The sequence below is a fragment of the Vicia villosa genome, linkage group LG1 (assembly GCF_029867415.1).
Source record: "Vicia villosa cultivar HV-30 ecotype Madison, WI linkage group LG1, Vvil1.0, whole genome shotgun sequence".
Lineage (NCBI taxonomy): Eukaryota > Viridiplantae > Streptophyta > Magnoliopsida > Fabales > Fabaceae > Vicia > Vicia villosa.
The window spans coordinates 52,192,184-52,215,277 of NC_081180.1; the positions used below are offsets into that span (position 1 = coordinate 52,192,184).

Here is a 23,094-nt window from a genome sequence, read left to right on the forward strand (position 1 = left end):
AATTGGCGGGTTGGGTTGGGATTTTAGGCTCGCCGCTCGCCAAAGTCCGCCCCGCCAAAACCCGCCGCCCGCCATACCCGCCCCGCCAAAGCCCGCCGCTCGCCAAAACCCGCTCCTCCTCCAAAACTCACTATTTTTTAATTAATTTTAGTAATTGCAATTCTTGATGGTTTATTTTATACATTTATTTATAGATATATGTAATATTTTTTAGAGTAAATTTGTTAAAAAATTACTTTTATAAAAAATTGTTTTAAAAAATAAGTGAAAAGTTTAATTAAAAGGTAAAAAAAAGCATATTAATCTATTAAAAAATATAAATAAAAATAGGCGGGTAAGCCCGCCGCCCGCCAACCCGCCATCTTGGCGGGGCGGACATGATTTTGATGCCCATTTTACTTGGCGGGCATGCCCGCCCCGCTCGTTTTTTGGCGGGCATAAGGCGGGGCGGGCGGCGGGCGGGGCGGGCGGCGGGCGGGGCGGGCGGCCCGTTTTGCCACCCCTACATCCAATGGTGTGTCGTTTGTCCCGCGAAGAGAAGATTGTGATTTCAGATTTATCGATAGTTAAAGTGGCGCCTCGCAACATACTTGCCGATTTGAAACGGAAAAAACCGGATAACGTTTCAAATATCAAGCAAGTTTACAATGAACGACACAATCTTAAATTTATGAAAATGGGCCCTCGGTCGGAAATGCAACAACTTTTGAAACTATTTGGCGATAACCAATACATGTCAAGCTTCCAAACGTCCGAGGACAAAGTTACGGTGCGTGATATTTTTTGGACTCATCCCGAAAGTATCAAATTGTTCAACACATTTCCAACTGTTCTTGTCATGGATTCGACGTACAAGACCAACAAATATAGGCTTCCTCTTCTTGAGATAGTCGGTGTGACCTCGACGGACAAGACTTATTCGGTCGGGTTTGCTTTTTGGAGTGTGAAAAAGAAGAAAACTTTACATTGGCTTTGGGAATATGCAAGTCTTTGTTAGTTGATCAAAAGGTTATGCCAAACGTCATTGTTATCGACCGGGACAATACTTTGATGAATGCGGTCGATACCGTCTTCCCGACATCGACCGCATTACTTTTCCGGTATCACATAACTTGCAACGTGAGAAGTAAGTTGAAACCCGCGGTTGGGACAAAAGATAGGCCGGATGAAAACGGTAAAGTTATCAAAGCCGGTGTTGTTGTGGATAGGATTATGGCGGCATGGAGGGAGATTTTAGATGCACACTCCGAAGAGGTGTATACCGAGAAATTGGTACACTTTAAGTCTTTGTGCGTTTTCATTAAGACTTTTTGTCATTACGTCGAATCCACCATCCTTGATAAAGTAAAGGAAAAAGTTGTGTGCGCTTGGACGGATCGAGTTAGACATCTTGGTTGCACCACGACTAACCGAGTTGAATCCGCACATGCGGTCTTGAAGAGGTGGTTAGGTGATAGCAAGGGAGATTTGTGTCGGGGATGGGACACCGTGAACCAAATGCTCCAAAATCAACACAATGAAATTCAAACATCGTTCAGTCGGAGCAAGACGGTTATGGAACATCGGTTTAAGGGTCAAATTCTATTCTCCCAATTGATTTACAACATATCCGTTCGGGTTTGAATTTTATGTTTCATGAAGCGAAGCGGGCGGAGACCACAGATCCAGATAGTTCTTTATGTGGGTGCACCATTAGAAAGACATACGGCCTTCCATGTGCTTGTATACTTTCAAAAAAAAATGAAGTTGAATTCACCGATACGCATGGATGAGGTAGTCGACCATTGGAAGAAACTTCGTTTTGATGATTTTGACCCACCGAAAGAAAATGACTCTAAAATCACCATCTCCGACGAGTTGGAAGTGATAATGGAGAAGTTTGCTAATGCGGATGACACAATGAAAATGCACATAAAAGAAAAATTACAAAAAATTGCATTTCCGGAGACCACCGATTTGAAACCGCCATCTCAACCGGTTAAAACGAAAGGTTCACCGAAAAAGTTCAAAAATACACAAGAAGACACATCAACAAAACGATCTCCTTCCTACTTTGAACATGTTGATGCATTGTTCCCGGATTCACCGACACCAAAGTCCAAGTGTAGTGGTAACAAAGGAGCCCGTATTTCGAAGCCACCTCACACACCGCCGATCAAAAAATCACCCATTATCTACATTGATGAGATGCCACTTTTTATGCACAAATATATCGATAACATGATTGATGTTGGAGGCGACGACAATTGTGGATATCGGGTCGTTGCGGGTTTGCTCGGTAAAGGGAAGAAAATCAAACTTTAGTTTGACGGGAACTTCTTTCGGAGTTGACTTCGCATCGGGACATCTACGCCCGACTATATGAAAATCAAGAAAAATTTGAGAAACTTCATGATTCACTTGTTTCATGATTCACTTTTGTGCAAGTGTTTTTGAAACCGGGGTGTCCTATACCGGCTACTTCTTGTCAATGGACGACACATCATTCAAATGAGGCGGAGACTTGGCCGGATCCTTTCGTTTCAAGAATGGCGGAGTTTGAAGAAATGATGAGCCAAGAGCGTGAGCAAAATAGAGAGCGGTCGAAGAACATACCTATTTTAGATTCAGGAGCCACCGATTGGTTCAGTGAATTTTAGTTTTTACCGGACCGTTTTTTGTTTGTAATGACCGTTTTTGTATGTATTGTCGTTTACCATGTAAAATCAGACCGATTCAATACATATATAATATAAGTTTGTTTTATGTCATCATTGCCTAATTTATGCCTATTTTGAATGCTTTTGGTATTGTTTACACAAAACACTCAGCAATGCACAAAATGCAAAATTCACCTCTGTTTCTGCATAATTCGGAAATGAACTTCCGAAATATACTTGTTTGCAGCCAAATTTCGGAAGTTCATTTCCGAAAATACCACTGAATGTAGGATAAGGTTTGTTGGGCCATTATTGCTCCAATAAGTCTATAAATACAACACACTCTCCTTCATCCTCTTCACACCACAAAACACAAATGACACAAACCTACCCCCACCTAGCATTTGTCTACTTCACCACTGGCTACCCGATGCCGTTCCAATTCCGCTTCTCGCGCGACACGTCGTTTGCGGAGTTGATAACGTCGTTCAACACGCTATTGCAATATCCAGAAAATCGAAAGGTTGTCAAGCTCGAGTACCGCTCGCCATCGCTTAACGACGATGGAGACTTTGAGTTCACACCTTTTGAGATCAAGAACGACAAAGATTTAGCGGTTTTGTGGACAACTTTCGACCGATTTTCTTCGAAGGGTCTGATCGAGTTGGACGCGAAACTTCAAAGATCGGGGGACGACGTTATCAAAATGTTGACTCATCCTCACCTACCCGTGTTTAACAATATGTAACTTTAATCTTATGTAATGTGATCGATGTAATCTTCATCCGTTAAATAAATCGAATCGTTGTTGTTTGTTATTTTTCTACTGTCCAGACCTTATTTCGGAAGTACATTTCCGAATTCTTCCAAGGGGGGTGAATTCGGAGATGAACTTCTGAATACACAAATTTTTTGGAAAACAACTTTATTTCGGATGTACATTTCCGAAATCATTGTTTTTCATTAAAAAAACATGTTTTCGGATGTACATTTCCGAAAACACTTTTTTTCTTCAATAAAAGCACGTTTTCGAAAATGCATTTCCAAAACAGGAGATATTTTAATAAATTGACTAGAGGTGACTAAGTAAGTTAGGAGGTGGGTAAAGAAATTCTCTAATTTTATTAATAAGATTTAATATAAATTTTTGTTTGCGGAAACATCAAGTTACTACAAGGTATAAATTGAAGTCATTTTATTAAAAGATGCTAAAGTGTATGAATATATATATATATATATATATATATATATATATATATATATATATATATATATATATATATATATATATATATATATATATATATATATATATATATATATATATATATATATATAGAGGAGGGATCAAATTACACCCGAAGAGTGACACCACGAGTTACACTCGTTCAATAACTACATCTCGAATTAATATTTTTTAAATTCAACCGTTGGATTGAAACATAATATCATATAGATCATACCTATAAAGTTTGAGCTTAATCTATAATGATTTACTATGTCATTGAATTACATCAAAATTAACGTTATATGAAAGCTCATTTTAACGTTAATCTTTGGATATCTTGATGATATAGTAAATCATTATAGATTAAGCTCAAACTTTATAGGTATGATCTATATGATATTATGTTTCAATCCAACGGTTGAATTTAAAAAATATTAATTCGAGATGTAGTTATTGAACGAGTGTAACTCGTTGTGTAACTCTTCGGGTGTAATTTGATCCCTCCTCATATATATATATATATATATATATATATATATATATATATATATATATATATATATATATATTTTATTTTTTTATTTTTTATTTATTTTTGTAGTTGTTACGGTTTGTAACATTTATTTTTTATTTATTTTTGTAGTTGTTACGGTTTGTAACATTTATTAATATACAAGCACATCAACAAACGCAGCTAGAAAACGGAGCGAGTGGAATCGCCGACGCTAATCAGAATGGAAGACCCCCTTGCAGAACTGGAACGAGTCCAAACCCACATCCTCCAACGCATATCAAAACTCGAACAACATTCTCATCTTCCAACAAACCCCCCTCTCACCAACGACCCTAAATCTCTCCCCGACACCGACACGGTCTCTCGTCTCTCTTCCATTTTACGCAGCAACGCCGTTAACGATTTCTCCTTCAAGAGAGTCGCTTCCGATTACTACGACTGGCCCCTCGAAGCCCGCCGTGATGCTCTTAACGCCGCATCGGTTCACCATCTTTGTAAAAGCATCGTTTTAGTTAACACGCAAGCTCCATCCAATGTCGTTGATTGTTCTGATCGAAATAATTCTAAGTACTATGTTGTCGTTGTTCAGGTTCTGTGTCTTTTAAATTTTTTTTTGTTATTAATTTTCTTGGTTTATTTATTTAGGCTTTCATTGCAATTTGTTTTTGTTTGCAGTATAGTGCTCGGTTCAATGCTGAAGCTGTGAGAAATTTTTTATACTCTCTCAACAATGGAACTATAGCCAAAAAGAAATTCAACTGTATGTATGCAATTTTTGTTTTACTCACAGCCTAAACAAATCATAGTTATGCATGTTTTTGTGTTAAATTGTTTGGCTTTTAATCAATGTGTATTGAAATCCTGAGTTGTTTTAGAGTTGGGTAATTGTGTTGAGTGAAATTTTGTTCAACATTATGGCATTGAGTAAAATCCTTTGTTTCTTGCTGAGTCCCCATGGCAACAGTCTTACTCTTGCATGTTGCTATAATAATTTCAATTTCAACCTGCATTGTGAATCCAACTACTAGAGGTAGAGGAAAACTTAAAAAAACTACAAGAGAAGTTATTAAGAAAGATATCGAGATTAACGATTTGAATAGAAGCATGGTCATGGATAGAACATTATGATAGAAGTTGATTCATGTAGCCTACCTCACTTAGTGGGATAAGGCTTGATTGTTGTATTGTGTGTCCAATTAGCGATTTAGTTCTTACATTTGACTAATGTTTGCAGGATTTATCCCTTGCCGTGTTGATGAAATTGGGCTAAGATAGAGAAAAGCCTTGAAAAATAGGTACACAAAAGGAATAAAGACAAAGCCTATCCCATAAAATTGTAAAACATTTAGGTTGTGTTTTGATTGGCTTACAAAACAGCTTACCAGGCTTATCTACACATATAAGCCTTGGACAGGGTGTTTGGGAGCCGCAGGCTTATCTACTCGTATAAGCCTTGGACAGGGTGTTTGGGAGTCGTCGTGAAAAACAACTTAAATATAACAGTTATAGCTTATGGGAAACAAGCTCTTTACGATAACCTTTACCAAGATAACTTATGTAAACAAGTCATAGCTTATGTGAAAACAATTTGACCATATTTTCTCCCTGACTATATAAATAGCTTAAATATAACAGTTAATCAATTTGTTTATCTAAGTTTAGGTGAATAAGTTAAATCTCTCTTTATTTTATTGGGTCGGGGGTTTGGCAGTTTCGTGGTTGTCAAGTCAATTGGAGCTGAATGTGTATAGTGGCTATCAAGTAAAGGCATAAAAGCTTCTATTTGGGATTGTCATCTGTAACTATTCACTAGTATGTAGGAGATGAAAAGGTGAATATTCACATTTATTGAGTTAGCCTTTAATGCACCACAATTGCATCATATGATCTCTTTTGACTTCTCCACCTTGAACTTCTGCAAGCTGCAGCAAATGATGTTGCAGGGGAACTGAGGTTGTAGCAGTGGCGTAGGTACTTAAACTACCCTGCCAATCTAAGGTCTATCCGTTTTTCCATTTATCACAGCTGAAATGTGCCATTGGAGAACTCCCCCAAGAGCTAGCAGTTAGGATGATTGTGAAAGTGGGCCAGAGTCGGTCTAAGGTCACAGAACTGTTACTGAAGGTGGAGTTACAGTGCAGTAGTGTTTGATTTAGTAGAAGGGCGGTCCAAATGAGAATGCGACTTGGGAAGATAACACCTAATAGAGGGTGCTATTAATAGGGACTGTGTAGCTGAATTAGGCCATGTGACACCAAGATATATAAGTCTACTACAGGGAACGTTTAAGAATAATAGGGAGGCTGAGTTTGAAAGAGAGTGAGGGAAATGAGCTTTTTAGGAGAGTTAGTTACATGAGAAAATAAGAGTGAATAGGGCATCCTGATGAATTGTGTTGGGAGAAATAGAGGATGAACAAGAACCTTTCTTTGGTGAGGGGGCCATTTGGCTTGGGCTGCTAGACGCACTACTGCCATATTTTCTTCTTTACCATTTATGATAATTCATCCTTTGTCTTCAATACAAATCACAATACCTTTCAGTATTTCTTCTGTATCTAACCTATCAGAAATTTTTTATTGTACGTTTTAATCCATTTTTAATGCAATACCCCGTATTTATTGTCTAATTTGAACTTCTTCAAACTGCAGTAGATGAGATTGCGGGGGAGCTGAGACCATTAACTCTTGACAATGTAGTTTTTGTATGAAAGTTCTACCTGGCAGCTATATAAAGGAACGTTATCATCACGAAATGAGAGTTTGGGAGGTCCATACTCGGAGACACCCATAACCTTTAGTAGAAAAGATGGTGGAAATAGACTTAGGTGGTTTGGGCATGTAGAGAGAAGACATGTAGATTTTGTAGTAAGGAGAGTAGATTAGATGGAGAGAAGTCAAAGAGTTAGAGGTAGAGGAGAACCTAAACAACTATAAGAGAAGTTATTAAGAAAGATCTAGATATTTAACGATTTGGAGAGAAGTATGGTCTTGAATAGAACATTATGCCGGAAGTTGATCCATATAGACGACCCCTCTTAGTGGGATAAGGCTTGATTGTTATTGTATATTCATCATGCAAAAATGTTTTTATATGTTGTAACCCATGCGTCTCTATGGGCATTATGGCTCTCCTTATTAATCCTTTATCTTTTATTCATTTTTATTATATGTTAACAGACAATTCTTCCCTTTGTTTTTGAAGATTTAAATTTTCTATTAAATGTCTCTAACCTCTTATTGCTTAGAAGGTAATAATGTTATGTTACTTATTATACAGTGAGGCTAGCCCCTGAGGAGATATCAGCAAAGTTAACCGGATATGGGCACAATGCCGTGACTTGTATTGGCATGAAAACAGACATTCCGGTAAAGGCTGGATCTGACTTGTAATTATTATTGGAATCTAAATTCTTATCATGATAGCGTATGGGATATTGCATCCAGACAATGACAATGAAACAACTCATCATTCTTATAATCCTATGGGATGGCACACGGCCACTTTTGCTCTGCTGCAGCATGATGATTGAGGGTTCATAATTCTTTTTGGAATGTCCCCTCTGTAGGATTTAGATAGCATGGTGATGTTTTGTTTATAGAATACTAACCTTCATTGTCTTCATTTATTGATCGGTTGTTATGGGTTTATTTCAGGTGATTTTGGATGAAGCAATTGTTAAACTAACTCCAGATTTCTTTTGGTTGGGTGGTGGTGAGGTTGATCTGAAGCTAGGGGTCCGGACGTCCGAGTTAATCAGATTTATCAACCCATTCATCATCAGCTGTAGTAGTAATTAATTTTGTTGGTTAGAATAGGGGTCAGGATAAATAATGGATAGGTGTCATTTTCAGCTTTTGATTTTTATACTATTGAATTGTTGTCAACTGAGGAAGATGTTTATTTTTCACACAGAATTTTCTGCTCTTCTGAAGAGATTATCCTATTGTATTTCATTTTATATTTGGTGAAAGTTGACAGCATCACCTGAAAGAAAAGGGTAAGTTTATCCTTCTTATTTTGATTCTTTCTTACAAGTTTAACACGTGAAGCGAAAAGCTTTAGTTTTAGACAGGTCTAGAAACATCTCTAATAGGAGCATCATTGAATCCTTAAACATTGCTCCTCACTTAGTTTCACCATTAGAATTGGTACCTATATGACTGTCACAATAATGTGTAAGATTTCTTGAGTCCTTAAACAGATACATTATTGTAGCAGAAGTATTTTTCAAACACACACTAAAGTGAGTTTGTTAAGCTATACTATCTTGATTGTGTATTGGAAATGGCCCGAGATTAAATTGAGATGCAAGGTCTCTTTAAATTTGTTGTTCTTTGTCCATACTAAAAGTTGAATGTTTTGTAATATATAATTGGGCACATCCACCTTAACCTTACAATTAAGCACATTGATTATGTACACAAGTACAGATGATACGTGTAGTTGTCTTTAATCCTCAGTTCATTTTGAAATATAAACCAAACGTGTACAATTCTAGCTGCGAACCAAGTTGTAATTTTATATGAGAAAACCTTAGAAAGATATATATAAACTGTCTTTATTGTCAACGTTTCTATTCAACAACTTTGGTTTTTGGATAAGCATTTCTATCCACCAAGTTAACTACAACATGATATCGAATGTTCAGCCATTTCTATGGCCAATAAATTGCCCCACTTGCAAGGTTTATCTAAAAAATAAACTCGAAATGTACATTTGCGTTTGAATTAATTTAAAAATAAACACCATCAATTTGCACGATGATGAACAAACGATGAAAGATATTAAAGAGTTGAAGCAATAAGAAAGAAATTTTTTCAACATTAAACAAATTCTTATAATTTACATAAAACTGTACATGACAATGAGAACAATGTTGGTTGTTATTGAGTAGCATTGGGAATTTATGAACAAGCCAATGAGGGAGCAACATAGCATATATTGTAAATCTATGAAATGCTACTGGTAAATCAGATCCCCAAAGGTGTTCTCTCCACTGTAAGTAACATAAAGAAACCCATCTTCATCCTTCTTCTCATCATATATGGCTGACATTATTGCTCCTGCAAAAATTGACAAATCTAATCAACTGATTGGCTAAAACTGCTTTAAATTACACAAGACTGAAGAATCTATGGGAAGAAAATGTATAATTTTCTGAGGCTTACCTGTAGGTGGAAGGACATTGTCCACAAAAATAAAGATTGCCTTTTCTGCACTTAGTTTAATTCTTTTTCGGATAACATAGACAAACTGTCCAACTGTAAGATCAGCAGGGACAAGGTACCTACAGTCAATTCAATCACTTTGTTAGTTATGAAATTTATACACCAGTTCATACGGCTCATAAATGCCAGCTATACACCTACAAAATTTTATACCCCAGCTGGCAGAAATAATTTCCCAACAAATCTTTAGTTATGTGACAAGCAAATACAGATCCATGACTATCCAGTTATACAAACACCACACATTCATATTCTTACAAAAATAGACAACCTATTTAAATTCTGTTTATCTAACTCAAAAGTTCAGGACCTAACATAACCCGGAAAATTATATACAATAGAAATTGCATGCCAAATTCTTAAACAGGAATGCACTGCACTATTTGAATGGTATTTTCTTTAAAAAGTATATCGTGTGTTGATTATAAAGCAATGGATGAAAACAATCTTAATTTATGTGGAGCTATGTGAGCTTGGCGTTAATGATACACACTTTTAATCCAATGAGTATATTGTGAAAAGTTCATCTTAAACATATTCAATGGAGCAGGTTTCTAAATCTACTAAATTTCACCTGTAAAGCTGTAACAATTGAACCGTTATCCTAAATTCAGAGATACTGCTCGAGAAAACCATGAATTTTCACCTTCCTTTTATTTTGGCCAATAACAAGTATATGTTCATATGTTATGTTAAAACAATGTAATACAAATAGTATCAAATCAGCTGTGAAACATTTTTCTTTCCTTTTGAAGAGACAAACAACAAGTAGAAACAATTATTGTGACATATCCAGGTTATATTAAAATTATAAACAAAATCTTACTTCTTCTTGTCAATACTTGGGATATCACTTCTTTCTGCCTTCTCCACAATCACCTTCAGGCACATCAAGATACAATTTAGCAAAATAACAATGATCTATCATCTATCAGAAAAAATTACTAAAAGAGAACAACATTTCTTCTGGTACAAATACACGAGCCTCACCGGAATTCGGTCCGGGTATTTCTCCCTAATCCTAGCAGCCTCAGCACTTCTCTTCTCTGGAAACAAAAACAAACCATTTATTGGCATATAACTCAACTTTCCATACACAATCAAATCAAATAAATTAAATCACCAACAAAAAAAAACAAATTAAAATAAAGAAGCTTGTACCAAGATCATGCTCTTGTTTGAAGTAACTCTTTGCCATTCTTCCTGCAAAAAGCATCAATCAAACAAAAGTCAATTAATCCATAGAAATAAGTAATTCATCAATATCCTGAATAATCAAACAATACCTAAGAAATAATCATGAAATTCACTAATAAGAACCCTAAATTTTTGCTATAAAATTGAATAGAACCCTAGAATTTCCGATCATGTTTAAGCAAAGGAATTTAGGAAAAGAGAAAAAAACCTGCAATAATTTGGTGATCGATTAGGAAGTTTGAAAAGATAAAACGTAAGAGTTGAAAAATTGAAGCATATAATTAGGGTGAAATGAACCTCGGGAGTTGTGAAGGCGATCGAAAAATAGGAGAAGAAAATCAACGCTGTTATCTGTTATTGAACGGAACTCCCAGAAAGGAGTGTTTGCTTCACGAAAAGATAAACTTTGCTGTGTTGTTTGCTTTAATAGCTTTTTTTGTTAGAACTATTTATTTATGTTAAATAAAAAATAATTTAATTAATTTATATACAGTTATAAATTATTTTTACCTTTCAATCGATCATAATCACAACGTGTAGATCCTAAAATATATTTATAAATAGTTATTATATTTTACATTTACGAATTATCTAATTAAATTTAGAGATTAATTAATATGGATGGTCAAGATAAAAAATATTATCCAGTCAATTCGTCATTATTATCCATTTGAATTATTTTATAGTTGATTAAAATAATTTTTTTAATATTCAATATCTATAATTAATCGTCAAAATTGTTTTTTTTCATTACATTTAAATTAAATTTATAATTTTTTTTATCAACATTGAATTTTGATTTGCTTAGAGAAGCTATTGTAAAAAATATATATATTGTGTAGTACACTCCAATTTTAAAGATTAATTCTCTTAGACGATGAAATAACAAATGATATTCTCTTTAAATTCTAAATATTAATTAAATATTTAAAAAAACATTTAATTAACGTAATGACTAGGATTTTTTTAAATAGTCTAATAATTTAAATTTTTTTAAAAAAATGAATAAACGGAATGTCACATGTTTGAATATGTATATGTGAAGTCTAATTTCTCTACACAACTAAGAGTGCTATGAACACTCTTTTTAACACTTTCTTCAAGACACTCTCTCTTATTAGATGAAATACATGCGAATCTTTCACTTTATAAATGATCCCACATAAAATGGTAGGATCACATATATTTCAACCAATAAAAAAACAAATGATAGAGAGAGTGTTGTTAGTATTTCTCATTGATAGAATTACTTTGACAATACATTATTTAGAGATAAACTAAAAGATATTCAAATTGTTAAATCAAATTTCTTTAAATTATCTTTAAACCTAATTAGTGTATTTATATGCATCTTTAGGTCTTAAATATAAACAAAATGTTAAAAGCATTTTGTTTCGGGAAAAATATGCATTTTATTTAAAATATATATAATTTTCTTGATTTGTTGTATTTTTTTTATACAATGGAGGGCCTAAGCCCAAAAAGAAAAGCAACTACACAGGATCTATAAAAACGCCACTAATCCCTATCGAATCTGCCACCATTTGGGGCGAGAGGAACTCCGGAGGAACCCGATGAATAGAGTCACACTTGTCCATAGAGGCTTTATTAGCTAAGATGTCTGCACACATATTTGTGGACCTGTGCGCATAAGAAAAAATAACCGTCTCATGCAACGTAATTCTCTCTTTGATCTACCGCAAGAGAGATATACAATTTAAGTCTCCCGTAACACCTTCTTCAATGGCTTTCACAACATCTTTAGAATCAACATTCACTTCCACCTTAGATAATCCCAAGGATAATGTGAGCTTCAAACCTATAAACACACCCCAGAATTCAGCATGGAAAGCAGAGCATTTCCCCAGGTATTTTGAGAAGCTACCTATCCAAGCACCATTATAATCTCTGGTAATACCACCACACCCAACTTCCTTGTCTCTTTTACTCGCCCCGTCTGTATTAAGCTTCCACATCCCGATAACGGGCGGTGTCCACCCCATAAAACTACTGCTCTCCGTCTCAGCATGGCAAATCTTCGCGCCTATGAGCGCACTCGCATAATCGTGCTTTCTTCTAAGGATATTACCAATGGGATTAAAAGGTCTTTCAAAGTTATTGTCATGTTCTTTGAAATTTTGCCACTGCCACAAAGTATGACAAGCTATACTCCAAGTCTCTGCCCACCCTTTATTTCCAGATCTACTATAATTGAGATTCATGTGAATCCACTCCTTGATGTCCAAAGTGAAAAAAGCCACCATTATATCACTTGGAACTATACTTTTCCAGATAAAGACACACTTCGGGCAGTCTCTTAATGCATGGATTATTGTTTCGCACATATTACCGCAAAGGAGACAGCCAGCATTACCCAACCCTTTCCTATGCTTGCTTTCATTTGTAAGAAGCCTACCATGCTTCAACAGCCACAGGAAGGTACGACATCTCTCATGAATAGCAGTCCTCCATATTTTTCTCCAGTCCGCGTCCTCCAATTCACCATCATTGTCTTCCAATCCAGCATACATTAACTTAACCGAAAAGGTATTTTCAGTGGTACCTGCAAAACAAACACTGTTAGTAAAATTTGTCGTGCCTGGGGGTGCACACGATCGAAGTTTATCAATACACTGTTGTGGCAGCCAAGATCTAAGCAAATTGATATTCCATTCTCCACTATCATCAAGCAAATCACACACTTTGGCACTCCTAAGTTCCATGGGGATTGTAACATCAAAATTATGCAAAAGAAATTCTCTCCCCATCCAATTATCCTCCCAAGCCCGAATCTGTTGCCATCACCCACAATCCATCTACCCGTGCTCATCATCACCAGAATTGTTTGAGTGATATCCTTCCAAATACTAGAGTCAGCTGCCTTAACCTGAGTCCAATCATGTTCCTCCATAATACCGTATTTCCTACGTAAAACTTGGCACCACAAGTCACTGGCATTTGAAATAATCTTCCAGCCCAGTTTCATCAAGCATACATCATTAAGAGTTTCCAATTTTCTCAATCCCACACCACCATGAATCTTTGGCTTTGTGACCACATCCCACGCCACAACATGTATCTTCTTCTTTTCATCACTATCTCCCCATATAAACTTCCTCTGCATCTTCTGAATTTCATCGAGGCATGACCGAGGGAGTCTATTGGTCATCATTGGGTACAAAGGCACAACTTCAATAACACTTTTAGCAAGCATAATCTCCCAGCTAGAGATAAGTTATCTCGCTTCTAGCTAATTAGCTTACTCACGATCTGGTCAAGAATATACTGAAAGTCCATCCGTTTTAGTTTCTTACCATGAAGAGGGACTCCAAGGTATTTACCAAAATTACTTGTTTGCTTAAATTTTGAGGCATGTAAAATTTTCAGTTGCATATTTCGTGGAACATTCTTAGAGAAGAGAATATGCGTCTTATCCTTACTAACTTCTTGTCCCGACATCTCATAAAAGGTGTGCAAAGTTTGCATCACACACTGAATTTGTCTTTCTGTTGCTTCCCCAAAGAGTAACAAATTATCCGTAGACATCAAATGAGATATCTTCACCCCATTCTTGCCAAGCTTTAAACTCTTCCATCTCATAGCATCAACTTCCTCCTCAATGAGATGAGAAAGTTTGTCCATACACATCACAAACAAGTAAGGAGAAATTGGATCACCCTGTCGAATTCCTCGTTGAGGATGAAAGAATTCGTTTTGAGCACCATGCCAATTCACTTTAGTCTCGACACCTGTGACAGCATGCATGATGATATTTGTCAAATTGTTGGGCAACTTTGCTTCTTACAAAATATTCCAGATAAACTCCCACCTGAGTTTATCATATGCTTTCGTCAAGTCAACCTTAATGGCAAAAAAAAAACATTCTTACTTTTCATCTTTTCCATAGTATGCATAGCTTCCTTAGCAATTATTTTATTTTCATGAATGAGTCTCCCCGGAATGAAGCCCGTTTGGTAAGGAGAAATAAGAGTACTCATATGCTTCTTAAGCCTGTTTACTATAATTTTACTGACAATCTTGTACAAATTGTTGCACAACGAGATTGGACGGAATTGGGACACAACAGTCGGCTTTTCAATCTTAGGTATCAGGCAAATATCCGTTTAATTCACCTGGGCAGTACCGTCAGGCTTCTCCCACACCCTTCTCACAAAATCACCTACACTTTTTTCCAACTATACTCCAAGATCGTTGATAGAAACCCGCCAGAAAATCGTCAGGTTCCGGGGCTTTCCAAGGTTTCATGTTGAAAACAGCTTGTCTAATCCCGAATTTTGAAGAGATCTTTGTAGAAGTTGTTAACTAGTTCCTTGAGATCTTCATCCTTATCAATCCAGTTACCCTCACTATCCTGCAGCATCTTGATATTATTTTTCCTTCTCCTATTTACAGTTTTAATATGGTAATATTTGGTATTGCGATCACCATCAATAAGCCACTTTGCTTGAGATCGTTGAAACCACATAAGCTCCTCTTGTTTCAAAATAATTTCAGATCCTGTTGAAGTTTTTTTTTCTAGTCGAGTCAAACCTCTAACATCATTTCGAATATGAATACTCTCCTGGATCCCTTTTAGTCTAGCTAAGATTCTTTTCTTTGCTCTTTGGACATTATTAACGCTCCACTGTTTCCACTCCTTAGCATCAGATTTTATTTTATTCAGATTGGACATAATGTCCTCACCATGCCTCCAGAATCCTCTAACTCTATCAGCATAATTATTCTCCATTAACCAAGCACTTTTAAACCTGAATTGACGACCCCCATTATCATAGTAGTCTCTATTAAGTGCTATCAGAATAGGATGATGGTCGGAAAAATTCACCCTAGGCAGCACCTTAATAAAACTATCAGGGAATAGCAATTTCCACTCCTCATTTCCTATAGCTCTATCCAATCTTTCATAAATCCTATGACCTCCATGGTAAATTCCTCCCCTCCACGTGAATTTCGGGCCACTAGATCCCATATCATACAACTTGCAATCCTCCATATTTTTCCTGAACGAGGCACATCTTCTATGAGAAATAGCAGCTCCACCCTTTTTCTCACCAGCATCAGCAATATCATTGAAATCTCCTGCAACAATCCAAGGCATATTATTATTCCTACCTGTAGTATGCAAGGCCTCCCATAAAACTCTTCTTCTTTGCTCCGAAGGACTAGCGTAAACTGAAGTGAACCTCCAATCAGTACCGTTTGCAGAGCGCATATTGAATAATTAAGAGTGTAAACAATTCTAAAAGTGTAAACAAGACATCATAAAATGCTTAACAATTCTAAAAGTGAATAATTAGTTATAAATGCTTAACTTTAATTATAATTTCTTAAAGTTGACATCATACAATATTTTGTGAATAATTAAGAGTGTAAACAATTCTACAAGAATAATAATAAAAATATGTGGTTATATGTGAGAAGAGTTGAAAAAAATATTAAATCCTTCAAGGCAATTTTAATATCCTTTGAAATGATATTAGATTTGAATATTGATTTTTATAAAAGTTTATCGGTCGACCTCAATGTTACAAACTCGTGGGTGATGAAGGCTTCATTAATGTTAAATTGATAATACTCCATTTTTATATCTTGGTCTTTAAATTTGGGGATAGTTCTTGTTGATGTTTATTTTGTACTCCAATGATGGAGAAAAAAAGTCTTATCAAAATGGAAAAGCAAAAAAAAACATGTTCATGGGCGGCTGCATGGTACTCGTCAAATATGTTTTGAATTTTTTTGTAGGTTTACTTTCCCCCTTTTTATTGGCTCCCATGAGTATTATTTACTCTACAAATCCTTATTCAAGTCTTTCTTTAGGGGGTTGAGGATTTGCATAAAATTCATTGTATTAATTAGGACAAATGTGCTTAAATAAGAAAGTGTATGGGTTAGGGATACGTATGATAAGTTTAACTTAGCCTTGTTAGGCAAGTGGTGGTAAATGTTGCATGTTGGCATGGATAGTTTGAGGCACAATGCTCTAGCAACAAAACATGAAGTAGAAGGTTGGTTGTATTAAGGGTAGAAGTAATTCGGTGTCTATATGGTGTAAAGATCTGACTAGAGTTAGGGGGAAGGTGATATGTAATTAGGGGCCGATGGTTAGACAATTGTTTAGTTCGATTTTGTGGATAATGAGGAATGAACATCATTTTAAAAGGATAATTGATTGAAGGGAGGAAATCTTTGTTCTAAGTTTTGTTGATTTTATGAGTTGATGGCTAATAAAAATATTTCTATCACGAAGATGAGTGTATTATGTTGAGATTCTAAGTGTCTGATTATAGGTAACAAATGTGACTCTTCTCATGGGAGGAAGAACATGTAATAAAATATTATTATTTGTTATATAACATCGTTTTATAAAATATTGTTGTTAACCATTTAGGGTGGACTCCTGATGATGTTGATGGCTGCTTGTTCAAGTGTGGATATCATATTCTAATTCATGAATAATATATTGATCCTGAATCAACCATAGAGCTCATTTGAAACACAATTGCACCACTCTAAATGCCTTTATTCGTGGGGAAGGTGATAAAGAAAAAAATGTTTGTTCAGGTTATTCGTTGAAGAGTCTTCTTTCCAGATCCTTACTAAAGACACTATGAAACTGACATGTAATAATACCTTTATGCTCGAAGGTGTACAAGTGGATGCGAAACATACAATAACTCTTAACATTTATTCATATAGTGTGATTTTTGGTCGGGTTTGAATTTGTATCATGTAGTGGTTGAGGATTCTACGTCCTCCTGAATGTCATTAGTGATCATGCTTTGAAATTCTAAATTCCCTATCTTTTAGTAAGGAGTCTCATAAGCGCTTTTAAATAATTTAGTTGACAATCATGTGGATTATTTATAAGGAAATAAAATGTCTACTCTCGGTAATAAAAAATTAAGGATTTTGCATCTGATTGAAAATGCTTAAATCCTTTCTTAGTGGTGGGTGAAGGCCAAAAGACTTGATGATTTTTATTTAAATTCTCGGTGGATTAATCATGTCATTGTTATGTTATTGGGTATTCCATAATGTAATTATGCTCTTTATTTATGTTTTATCTTGTTAATGAACATTTGTTTTGAATCTTCTATTAGGACATGCTTAAGTGATTATATATATATGACATAAATTTTCTTATAAAATAATTTATCTTATGTTAAATTTTTATATATGTGTGTGTGTGTGTGTGAAATTGAACAATAAAAAATGTAGCCGTCTTAGCTCAGCTGGTAGAGCGCGTGGCTTTTAACCACGTGGTCGTGGGTTCGATTCCCACAGACGGCGATTTAAAGTTAGATCCATTTTGATCTCATTAATACTTTTTCTATTATGAATCCCTTACCATCTTTCAGCAAAACCTATTCATTAGTTATCAAATAAAACCTTTCCCCACCATCTATGGTTCCATTAACCATGACTTTACTATCATCTTTGTTCAAAATAAAAACTACGATAAAAGGGAGGTGAAAATGGAAACCAAGGAACTCCATGCTTTGTAGCCAATTACAACAAAGACCAATAACATAATAGAAATTTGCTACTTCAAGCATGACTTTCCCCCTATGAAAGGCACCATTGAGGAAAAAAAGCCAAATCAAAATAGCATCAACATGGAATATTACCAATATCTCATCAATCTTTTGGAATCTTCTAAGGCTATCTCATTCAATTATGTAATCCATCTTGGATTATCCAGTGAAGTTCAACACTTGGTTTCTAGTATTTTCTTGATTAGTAATCCTTATTAATAAAATTCTTTATGGATACTAAATTATGGTGCTTCAAAACATGTTTTCCTATACATCAAATCTTTTTTATAATATTAAAAAATATTGATCTTGTTCTCATTACTCTTTTTTAATGGAGATAGAATTTATGTGTACTATTCTAGCACCATCATTTTTATAGAATCTTTGTATTTTTTTTGTTAATGTACTATTCATACCTCAATTTTACATTCGTATAAGAAATATATGAGAAACTCTTACTACACTCCTTGAAGTTTTTAGACACCATGAGTGCTTCTAAAACTACTCATCTGTTTTCGGAAGTCTATCTCTGGAAGCACTTTTTTACTTAGTGTGAAAATATTCCGGAGATGCATCTACGAAATATGTCCGTATGTATATCTGCGGAATAACCCAGATACAGAAAACCAAAAAATCAACATTGCAACGATAAAAACAACATTCATAGATTAAAATCGACATTACATTGATGATTTCAACAATAAATTAAATATTACATTTCAATAGTCTGGTGGACGCTTGCACATCTCTAAGATTTGCTCGACCATTCTTTGCACCGTCGCTACGAACTCGAGCGGGATTTTCTCTTCGAAATCGTAATACGTTCGCCACATCGCCAAAACATCCTCTCGGTTCTTCAGTTGAAAGTTGTTGTAAACGACGTTCCCTCTATTGTCAACTGAATGTGAACGATACTCGAGCTTCACAACATTTCGCTTGTCTCCGTAACGTAGGCGATATCGGATTTCGTCAATGATAATGTCGAGCGAGGTGTAATCGTTGAGTTTGAATGTCCGCCCGAGTGTTTTGCGTCGGAGTAGGAGACACTTGCGACATACCAACGGATGTTGATATCATATTCAGATATTTTTGTGTTTATGTGAAAGACAACATAAGAAACCCTAAATTTATAGAAAACCTAGATGAATATGGACCACCCATTTTGTGTCACAGAATGTTCCGTAGGTATAATGTGAGCAATGCAATGGACAAAGATGAATCTTTACCTGAAGTTCAGTCTTCTCTTGCTCCTTTTGATATGTTGCACCAAACAGTTGGAGTTTTAGAGTGAAAAATGATACTCGCTCCGTCCCACAATGAGTGACCCAGCACACCATTTCACACAGATTAAGAAAAGTGTAAAAAAGTAAGAGAGATAATATTATTTTTACTATAATACCCTTATTATGTATTGGAAATGGTGAACTTTTTAATAATTAGAGGGTAGAATTGGAAAAATTGTATTAAAAATTGAAATGGGTCATTCATTTTGGGACACTATTTTATTCCAAATGGGTCACTCATTGTGGGACAGAGGAAGTATTGATGTAGAATTTTTAGGTTGTGGGGGTGAGTGTTGAAGAAGAAAACCAACAATGGGGGAGTAATCATGCTGGTTCAAACTATATCAGACAATTTCGGAGCTACATCTACGAATATTCTGACGCTAAGACGTTCCGTAGATGTAGCTACGGAAAAATCCCTAAACTAAGTTAATTTGAAGTTTTTCCCAAGGTTTACCAGTTTAAAATGCTTCTGTAGATGTATCTAAAAAACCAAATTTTGGCAAAAAAAAAAGTGCTTCCTAATACGTATCTTCAAAATTAAGAGGCATAAATGAAATTTCGTTAAGTGCCTAAAAATATCAAAGAGTGTATTGAGATATTCTCAAATACATTTTCTCTTTTAAAAACTTTTTTAGTGAATGAGTTTTTTCTATACACATTACATCGACATCCAATAAAAATTCAAATATTTTGCATTACATTCAGATTTAAATATTTTGCATTATATTGACATCTAAGAAGAATTCAAATATTTTGCAATTATTTTTAAAATGTGGTTACCAAATATGTTTGGAGTTGTTAAAATCGATTATACAACTCTAAACAGGTCCGCTTTATTGGACACCAAATTGACTGAAAAAATTATATTATAATATAAATTTAAAATACATTACCCGAGTCCGGACCTATAGAGGTTACATGTTACTCGACCATGAACGGATTATTTATTTATTTATTATTTTTATAAGAAAGTAAAATAATTTTTTTATAATATTTATTATATAAATTTATTACTTTAAATATAATACACTTTTAACTATTATATTATATTTTAAACATAATCTAACACATTTTTATATAGACTACATGTTTTAAATTGTTCCAAGTTTTACATAAATATCCAAATATAACAAATTAATAAAATACAGAAAAATTGTAAAGTGAAACATGAATTTATTAAATGTTAATTTAATTATATTAATGTCTAAAATTTAATAGAAATTTTAAATATAGTACTCCCTCCGTTTTTTATTATAAGTCGTTTTAGACTTTTCATACAGTTTAAGAAAAGTAATAATTGTTGTATGAAAATGAAAAATTATGAAGGTTTTTACAAAATTATCCTTCATTGATGACATATGGAAGATAAATTTATATAATTGAAAGGAGAGAGAATAATAAATATTTAAGGATATAATAGGAAAAGTAGCATTAATTATTCATTAGAATGGTAAAGCGACTTATATTTAAATACAATTTTTTTTTGCAAAACGACTTATAATAAAAAACGGAGGGAGTATAACAGATCAATTTACTGAATTATATTTTAGAATTTTCAGTTATGGACTAAATAGACTATCCACCGCGACCCGTATGTGGTATTTCTAATGAATATTGGTTTTTTTAGGACAGAATTAAAAAAATTATTTAAAATTTTGGCTCTGATTCTAAAACTTAAACTTTAATTTTATTGGAGTTTTCGCCTCGACTCATATAAGGTAGTCTAATTTAACATGTCATTTATGTAAATTCGAGAATATGATAAATTATTATTGAATATGTCATTTATGTAAATCCGAGAATATGATAAATTATTATTGAATGTCATTGTAAAACTAATTTACATTATACTATATTATATCTATAGTTCACCTCTATTAAACTTTATAATTATTATTTAAAAATTAAACATCAATTATTATTTCATAATTTACATGTTTGTAAGCAATATATATTTAAACTCCTAAAAAAATAATATGGTTTCAACAGACAGTGATTTCTTGCAATTTATGAAAACCTCATAACTTTTTTTTAGCAAATAAGTATTATTTATTTTTAGGGGGTATTCATTAATTCGGGTAAATCTAAACCAAACTAAAATCTGAACTAAATTATAGTGTTTGAATTTGATATTTTTTCAGTTTGGGCAAGAATCAAACCAAACCAATAAAATCTAATGACAATTGGTTCGAATATCAGATTTTCAAATTTTTATCCGATCCAAACTTACCATAATTAATTATCATTAAAATTAATAACATGTATTCAACTTCAAGAAGCAAAAGTGAAATGTCGTATCATGACAAGTCATACTTATAAAACACATTCATTATCATACTAACTCAGACGACTAGTTATAGATTCAAAAATCTTTATATTAGAAATTTTTCTTATTAGATATTTTTGAATCTATTAAAAAAAATTATTAGTCTAATATTTACAATTGAACATTGTTAATACTATTTTTTTTTTAATATTATTATAAAAAATAAATTTTCATAAATAAATTTTTTCAAAAATATTTTATATGTTTTTATCTACCCGATCAATTCAACCCAAATTAATTCGTTGTTTTTTGGTTCAGTTTGATTTGAGTTTTATTGTAAAAATTTATAAATTCAATCTAAAATAATTCATTTAATTTTAATTAATATGAATATTAAAATTAAAACTGAACTAAATGCGAACCCTCATAAATAATTATTTTCCGTGTGTAGATAAAAATAGCAGACTAGAGGTGGTTTGTACTTTTCTTGCATATTTATGTCCATTTATGTGCATTTCGGAATAGAGTGATGGAAACGGATAAGAATTTCGGAATAAGGGTATATTCCTTCTCAACACACATAGGTGTTTTGGAATAGAATAATAAGTATATTCTTTTTGGGGATTTTTTGTTTTTATATAGAAACAAAACCACTTAGGAAAACCTATTGCAGTTTAGTTTTCTTTAGTCGTGATGAACAGATAAGAGTTCATTATATTTGAATTGGAAGCAAAACACTAAGGATCAATGCTATAACCACAACCATATATATTATTGATATTGTCACCGACGTAGCCGTCAAATGGCTCTCAACCTATCTATGCGACTTGAGTTCATTTAGAATAAATTAACTTATCAACAATTACTATTAAATCATAATTATCAATTAGTTAATAATATGTTACTCATATTCATAATAACAGTTTAGCTTTACTACCAACCATTCATCAATAAAAAATTTCATGTTAGAAATTCAGGTATGATAATCCTGGATAACTTCGAAGAATCGTGTTCGTACACTTTCCGAACAAAGTATTTCAACCCTATTCTTGCCTGGGTTCACGAAATTTTTGTGGGGATAATTCTCGAAGAGCAATCTGTTTCTGACAAAAGAGAACAGATCAGGAATGTAGAGAGGAAGTATTATTTTTCGTATCCGAAACCGAGGTCAAATGAC

General features: G+C 34.0%; 3 protein-coding genes and 1 non-coding gene across 6 annotated transcripts; 2 read left to right on the top strand and 2 right to left on the bottom strand.

Annotated features, from left to right (window-relative positions):
- Positions 1 to 4,534: 4,534 nt before the first annotated feature.
- Positions 4,535 to 8,399, top strand: LOC131637779 (uncharacterized). Its single transcript, XM_058908349.1, has 4 exons — positions 4,535 to 4,970; positions 5,057 to 5,141; positions 7,661 to 7,749; positions 8,038 to 8,399. Exons 1-4 carry the CDS (start codon positions 4,602 to 4,604, stop codon positions 8,179 to 8,181), a joined length of 687 nt encoding a protein of 228 aa, XP_058764332.1. The 5' UTR covers positions 4,535 to 4,601; the 3' UTR covers positions 8,182 to 8,399.
- Positions 8,400 to 9,185: 786 nt separating this feature from the next.
- On the bottom strand, positions 9,186 to 11,222 carry LOC131637786 (autophagy-related protein 8f). 3 transcript variants are annotated; one of them, XM_058908362.1, is made up of 6 exons: positions 11,107 to 11,222; positions 10,774 to 10,815; positions 10,603 to 10,658; positions 10,439 to 10,491; positions 9,553 to 9,671; positions 9,186 to 9,447 (listed from the first exon to the last, which is right to left on the bottom strand). In XM_058908362.1, exons 2-6 carry the CDS (start codon positions 10,808 to 10,810, stop codon positions 9,344 to 9,346), a joined length of 369 nt encoding a protein of 122 aa, XP_058764345.1. In that variant the 5' UTR covers positions 10,811 to 10,815; positions 11,107 to 11,222; the 3' UTR covers positions 9,186 to 9,343. The 3 variants fall into 3 exon arrangements, with proteins under 3 accessions (XP_058764345.1, XP_058764353.1, XP_058764361.1); XM_058908370.1 differs by having other exon boundaries at positions 11,018 to 11,209; XM_058908378.1 differs by having other exon boundaries at positions 10,774 to 10,818; positions 11,107 to 11,184.
- Positions 11,223 to 15,091: 3,869 nt separating this feature from the next.
- On the bottom strand, positions 15,092 to 16,042 carry LOC131636306 (uncharacterized). Its single transcript, XM_058906949.1, has one exon. The coding sequence runs from the start codon at positions 16,040 to 16,042 to the stop codon at positions 15,092 to 15,094; it is 951 nt and encodes a 316-aa protein (XP_058762932.1).
- Positions 16,043 to 18,047: 2,005 nt separating this feature from the next.
- On the top strand, positions 18,048 to 18,120 carry TRNAK-UUU (transfer RNA lysine (anticodon UUU)). Its single transcript has one exon. It is a non-coding gene; the product is annotated as a tRNA-Lys (tRNA).
- Positions 18,121 to 23,094: the final 4,974 nt, after the last annotated feature.

Coding starts and splice junctions, on each gene's coding strand:
- LOC131637786 (XM_058908362.1), bottom strand. CDS start 10,810: ATGGCAAAGAGTTACTTCAAACAAGAGCATGATCTTG. Junction 10,659..10,773: donor CAAACAAGAGCATGATCTTG/GTACAAGCTTCT, acceptor TTTTGTTTCCAG/AGAAGAGAAGTGCTGAGGCT. Junction 10,492..10,602: donor AATACCCGGACCGAATTCCG/GTGAGGCTCGTG, acceptor ATGTGCCTGAAG/GTGATTGTGGAGAAGGCAGA.
- LOC131637779 (XM_058908349.1), top strand. CDS start 4,602: ATGGAAGACCCCCTTGCAGAACTGGAACGAGTCCAAACCCACATCCTC. Junction 4,971..5,056: donor ACTATGTTGTCGTTGTTCAG/GTTCTGTGTCTT, acceptor TTTTGTTTGCAG/TATAGTGCTCGGTTCAATGC. Junction 5,142..7,660: donor AGCCAAAAAGAAATTCAACT/GTATGTATGCAA, acceptor CTTATTATACAG/TGAGGCTAGCCCCTGAGGAG.
- LOC131636306 (XM_058906949.1), bottom strand. CDS start 16,042: ATGCGCTCTGCAAACGGTACTGATTGGAGGTTCACTTCAGTTTACGCT.